This window comes from Hibiscus syriacus, unplaced genomic scaffold, assembly GCF_006381635.1.
Source record: "Hibiscus syriacus cultivar Baekdansim isolate YM2019G1 unplaced genomic scaffold, ASM638163v2 tig00110540_pilon, whole genome shotgun sequence".
Lineage (NCBI taxonomy): Eukaryota > Viridiplantae > Streptophyta > Magnoliopsida > Malvales > Malvaceae > Hibiscus > Hibiscus syriacus.
In genome coordinates, this window is record NW_024062772.1 from 437,221 (window position 1) to 442,857 (window position 5,637).

General features: G+C 34.9%; 1 protein-coding gene across 1 annotated transcript; it reads left to right on the forward strand.

Moving 5' to 3' along the window:
• The first annotated feature begins 532 nt into the window (after window positions 1–532).
• On the forward strand, window positions 533–4,605 carry LOC120130282 (protein WVD2-like 5). Its single transcript, XM_039147537.1, has 9 exons — window positions 533–810; window positions 1,343–1,588; window positions 1,682–1,909; window positions 2,027–2,067; window positions 2,275–2,343; window positions 2,478–2,574; window positions 2,670–2,741; window positions 2,821–2,931; window positions 3,781–4,605. Exons 2-9 carry the CDS (start codon window positions 1,349–1,351, stop codon window positions 4,207–4,209), a joined length of 1,287 nt encoding a protein of 428 aa, XP_039003468.1. The 5' UTR covers window positions 533–810; window positions 1,343–1,348; the 3' UTR covers window positions 4,210–4,605.
• Window positions 4,606–5,637: the final 1,032 nt, after the last annotated feature.

Genomic DNA, 5,637 nt, shown 5'->3' on the forward strand with positions numbered 1-5,637 from the left:
GAGAGATGGAGATGAGACTGAGTGTTGTGATTTTAGGTTTGAGGTTATGAGTTGCGATTACTGTGGACGGTTCAGTTTCCGATTTATTAAGAAAAAATTCGTGTTTGGAATTTGAAAAAAAATACGCGTTAATACGAATGGCGCTATGTAAATCGTATTGCGATAGTAAGATTCACATTGCGATTTACGTATTCGCATTGCGAATTATAAAAATCGCAACGCGAATACGTAAATCGCAATGCGAATTAGGAAAATTACATTACGATTTTTCAAATTCGCATTGCGATTTACTTATTCGCATTGCGAATTGGGAAAATCGCAACGCGAAATTGGAAAATCGCATTGCGATAGTCATAATCGCGTTGCGAATCTGAAAACTGATTTGCGATAATGGAGATCGCGTTGCAAATTAACGATCGCATTACGATTTTGTTGGTCATTTTGGTAAATCCAAAAAAAATTAGTTAAAATCGTATATTATATGAGATTTTTGGTAAATAAAGTTATTTTCTCTATTAAATAATCAGTCGTTTTCGTTTGAATGGGAGTTGTGGATTTGAAAGCCTCTGGTGCAAAAGACCTTTCAAATCCAAAACAAAAAGAAGAAAGTTTCAAATTCCAAATAATTTCATTCTATTTGAAATCACTTTGAAGATTCTTCCTGTATTGGGCCCTAAACCCTCTAATATTCGCTGTTTATCTCACTGTCTTCTTTTCCCTCCTCAGATCCTCTCGATTTTCTTCACTAATCTCTTTCATTGAGTTTCGTCTTGGATTTATGGAGATTTGATTTCACGCACGCTTTACGAGGTAAGAAAGAATGAGAAATAAGCAATAATTTCTTCTGGTTTTTGTTTGTTTGGTTCTTGAGAAAACCGATGGATTTTCCTGTTTGATTTTTTGGTAGAGTAGATCAGTGTGAAGTGAAATGTGTTAGTCGTTTGGTGGCGTTGAAGATCTCTCTACTATTTGGAGTAAAATCTCTACTATACTTTAGGAATTTGTTTTTACTCCGTTTTTCACTGATTTAATTCAGTTTAAAAAAAAATAAAGCATCTCGTTATATTTTGAATTCATATTTATTTACTGTTTACCTGCAAATATAAGCTATAATTTAGTGTTTCTTTTGATCATTTCCCCCTCAAATTTATATATAGATGCTAAAAATATTATAAAAGCGATAGATATGATATTATTTGTTGTTTTGAAGTTGTAAGAGATGGACGTTGATATAAATAAACGATTAAAATTTTAAATTAGTTTGAAATGTTGTATATTAATTCCATTTTCCATTGTTTTGTAGTTAGGCTCACACTGTTGTTTGTTTTTATTCCTATTGCAGCGTGTGATGGATTCAGATGATCTCTTGTCCGCCGGTGGGCTTGAGGTTGCCTGCCGAAACGATGTTTATCCGCAACTTAGAGTGGCCATTGGAGACGATAGTGGTGTTTTGAATGATGCTAATGCAAATGTTGAGGAAAATGCTGAGAGGTGTTTGCAGAATGGAAGGGATGACAATGGAGCAACTGGAGAAGCTACAGAAGGGTTGAATGACTTGATTGGAAACAATGGATTGCTTGATTCTAAGGTAGAAGGTCTTAACATTTTATCTGATTGCTTTAATGAATTACTATTTACCATTAGTCTGATTTGAGATTCATCCTTGTGCTTGTCTTCATAGGAAGGGGAAGGAAAAGATAATGCGGATGTGAAGCAATGCAAAACCAAGAAAGAGAAGCCTTCTGGCCCCAAGATTGCTTCTTCAGCTTCAATGAAGAAAAGTAAAGACGGAAATAGTGTAGAGGCAAGGTTGACAACTTCAAATGGTGGATTTGTTGCTACAAATTCACATCCGAAACAGCCTCTGAAAAATCGATCTTGTAATGAAAGACAAGCCAATGCAGCCAAGGTTAGAGTTGGGGGTGTTACTGGTTTCTTTCTATTTGCAGTTTCCATTGATATTTTTTTAAAAATACAGTTCGTGCCTGTCTGACAATTTACTTTTCTCTCTATCTGCTTCTGACAGCATTCTGAAAGAACTGATGCAGCCTTCTCCAAAGGCCCCATGTACGAACTACGTGTGCTTATGTTTGAGTTTCTTTTCCTTTTCTTTTTTAATGCATCCTTCACCATTTGGTTTTCCTCTGACCAAGGGGTAGTGCTTAGTGGCTGCCAGTCATCTATTTATTTTCTCCTGAAATTAAACTTTGTGTGATAGATGATGACAGATATTCTCTCCTGCCTAATCTCAAACTGTTTTCTTTTGTATTACAGTGAGAAACCAAGACTAAAGCCTCTGAAGAAAGGGCCACTTAGTATAGTTGAAGGAGTAATAGAGTCGTGGTATCCTTTTCAATTTGAACTTTTTGTCATTACTTTCTGTCTGGTACTGTGGGTTGAAAAGGGGGCAATTTGAGCTCCCTTGTTCTTTCTATTTTTAAGCGACATTTATGTTTATCCTTGTTTCTTCATTGAAGCTCCGCGGAAGCTGATGCCAAACACTGTAAGGTTGGTACTCTTCCAAAATATGGTTTCAGTTTCAAGTGCAATGAACGAGCTGATAAAAGGAAAGAGGTTCGTGCTTTATATTATATTTATGACGTTTTATGTTGTCGGTCGTTGCAGCAATTTTATTTTGATTCTTAAGTCCTCACCATTATGTTGTATAGTTTTACACCAAACTTGAGGAAAAGATTCAGGCAAGGGAAGAAGAAAAGAGCAACCTGCAGGCCAAGTCCAAGGCGTTATTTTGTAAATCCAATTGCTTATCGTCCTGAACGGCTTCTTTCTTATCATAATGATATTCCGATTTTCTGCCAGGAAACTCAAGAAGCTGAAATTAAGATGTTTAGGAAGAGTTTGAGCTTTAAAGCAACTCCAATGCCAAGCTTCTATCAGGAGCCTCCACCTCCTAAAGTGGAACTAAAGAAGGTTAGTTTATTGTTCTGATGTATATAAAACCGTTGAATATAAAAATTCCGAAGGCAATATTCACTTCAATTTTAATTACAATGACACACTTATTCATTTTGTTTTATTTTCCTTTTTCTAAAGGTTTTCTTATAATTTGTTTTGCTGCCTTTTTCGAATTTTATGCATTTTTGTTCGGGCATTTACATGTATCTGCTCATCATCCTACAAGAGCCATTTTCTTTTCCACAAAATGCTTTAGATTGTTCAGTGGGAAGCCCTAGCTCTATCAACCTTTTTTGTTAGTTGGAGCTGATACATATAACTTATAACAACTTGAACTGGTTTACATTACAATTAAATCTATGTTGTGATAGTTATGAAAAACTTTTTCGGAACAAACCCGAGAGCATAAAATTGAAATTGCAAATGCACGGTAGGTTTGTGGTGAAAAATTTTCTAGTCTTTCTGACTCATTTATTTTGTCCTACGATACAGATTAGACTAGGTCATGTGAATTGCCACTTACTTTCCTTAGGTTGAACATTTTACTCTATTTTTATACATAATCTTAACTTGTCGCAGTTTTCGCATGATGTGCCATGTTCATGCATTTATATGCTCTGGTTCTACATCTAGAATTGATAACTTCAAATCGGACTATCAGAAACCATTTTATTTTTCCTTTCTTGAATGTGTTGACAAATGTAGCATTATATGTTTCGTGCACGTAGAATTCCGTTTTCGAATATACATTTTGTCAACCATAGCCATACTTTGTTGCTTTCTTTTTCTATCTATTTTCTTTGTATAGTAGCATTTGATTTCTCAAATTTCGGAAAAGTTGATATTTTAAATTCCCGGATTCAGATACCACCAACAAGAGCTAAATCTCCTAAGCTTGGTCGAAGAAAATGCTCAACGCCTTCGGATTCCGATGGTAACAGCAATAGTGGCCACCAATCAGTCCAGCTAAGTCTGGATGAGAAAGCATTTCGGACCATCTCTTCCATAGTAATTTCGCCCGTCAATGCGAAGAAGCCACAGCGGAGGTCACTTCCTAAATTGCGTTCTCAAAAGGCTAGTTTGCCCAGTGCAACGAATGAGGAAAAGATATCGAAGACCTCCGGTCAGGAAAAGGTTACGCATGAGGAGAATAGCACCATACTGAATGTAACAAATGAAGAGTTGTCTCCAACCCAACAGCAGCAGGCAGTGTCTGCAGCTGATTCAGATGAACATCAGCCCGACATCAATCAAGTGAACTTAGTTCAAGAACCGATTGCATCGGAGCATTAAGCATGGCAACGATTCAATGTGGATGTTCATATACAAAGCTCTTGACCTTGTTTTGCCCGAATAAGGATGTCCAAGACTGGATTATTTTGATGATCAAGGCTTAAAAACATTCTACATTACTGGTTATGATGTTGTCTTCTCCGATATTCAGCAGCTTTTGTTATCCCGTGTGTTGCTCGAAAAGGTTGCCGGACTTCTTGTTACGATTCAGTGTTCCTGTTTGCACAACCGTATGCTAATTATTTACCAAGTTGACCTAATTTATGTTGTTTTTTGGAGTCATGTTGATGTTGTTAGATAATCCATGATCGAATCGGGTTTGTCGGAACTGGCTGTACAACTTAATATCGTGAAATAAGTCCATTTAGAAGTTCCGGTTCTGCTGAACTATGTAAATGTTTCCCTTTTATTGTATGAAGTTACATTGTCTTGCAGAGATTAGATCTGCAGGTGACTTTCAGTTTCTGGTATGAAGCTTTGAAGGATGATGACATGGATGAAAAGATTGGGCCGGATCGGCCAGTTCAACCCGAAACCGGTTGATCCGGTTTGTATAAGTTGAACCGAAAATTAGAGAACTAGTCCGAATTGAATCGGAAAAACCCGGTATAAAGCGAATATAACCCTATCTTTTTATATCAATTTTGATTTTTTTTTATGTTGGTTTTTCATAAATATGATAGGAACTGCAAGCAAGGAATAACACACGAACCACAGTGAAGAAAGGGCCAATTGTAAGCAAAATGTTCGAGAATGTGTGCAATGCGTCGTCAAGCGTGGAGCACACGGCAGAGATTCTGTCTTCAAGAATGGGGTAAATTACACGTGTAGTACCTAACCTATCAGTTTTAGTACTTGGCTTTAGTACCTATCAATTTTAGTATTCGGCTGTTAAAAACTTAATGATATTGCATTTTTTATGGGAATATTTCGTTATTTATTATTCATTAGTCAACTATCTTTTTACTCATATTTAAGTACCAGAGATTAAATTTTTTTAATTTAACTAATCAACTTTTAAATTGCTCATATTATATAATTTATTTTATTAATAATTTTTGTGACATGATTTTTTTTAATTTTTTTTATTAATCTATAATTAAAAATAAAAAATCAAATTTGGAAGTTAGAGAATTAAATTAGGAATAATTTGAAAGTTAAGTAATTAAATTAAAAAAAGATTAAATTTTAGTGACCAAAATAAGAGAGAAAATAGTTGAGCAACGAATATTGCAATTTACCCATAAAAAAGGTGCATGAAAATCGCCCATTAAGTTTTAAGTTTTTAACGGTGAGGTATTAAAATAAAAAAACTAAACATTAGATATGATTTTAAAAAAATAAAATTTTATATACTAAAACATATCAAAATTAATAGTTTAAATATTAAATACATAGTTTACCCAATAAAATTTGGTTTCGTTGATT

Excerpts from the sequence above, each read along its gene's own strand:
- LOC120130282 (XM_039147537.1), top strand. The coding sequence starts at position 1,349 with ATGGATTCAGATGATCTCTTGTCCGCCGGTGGGCTTGAGGTTGCCTGC. Across the intron at positions 1,910-2,026 it reads GACAAGCCAATGCAGCCAAG|CATTCTGAAAGAACTGATGC; the intron begins GTTAGAGTTGGG and ends TGCTTCTGACAG. Across the intron at positions 2,068-2,274 it reads GCCTTCTCCAAAGGCCCCAT|TGAGAAACCAAGACTAAAGC; the intron begins GTACGAACTACG and ends TTTGTATTACAG.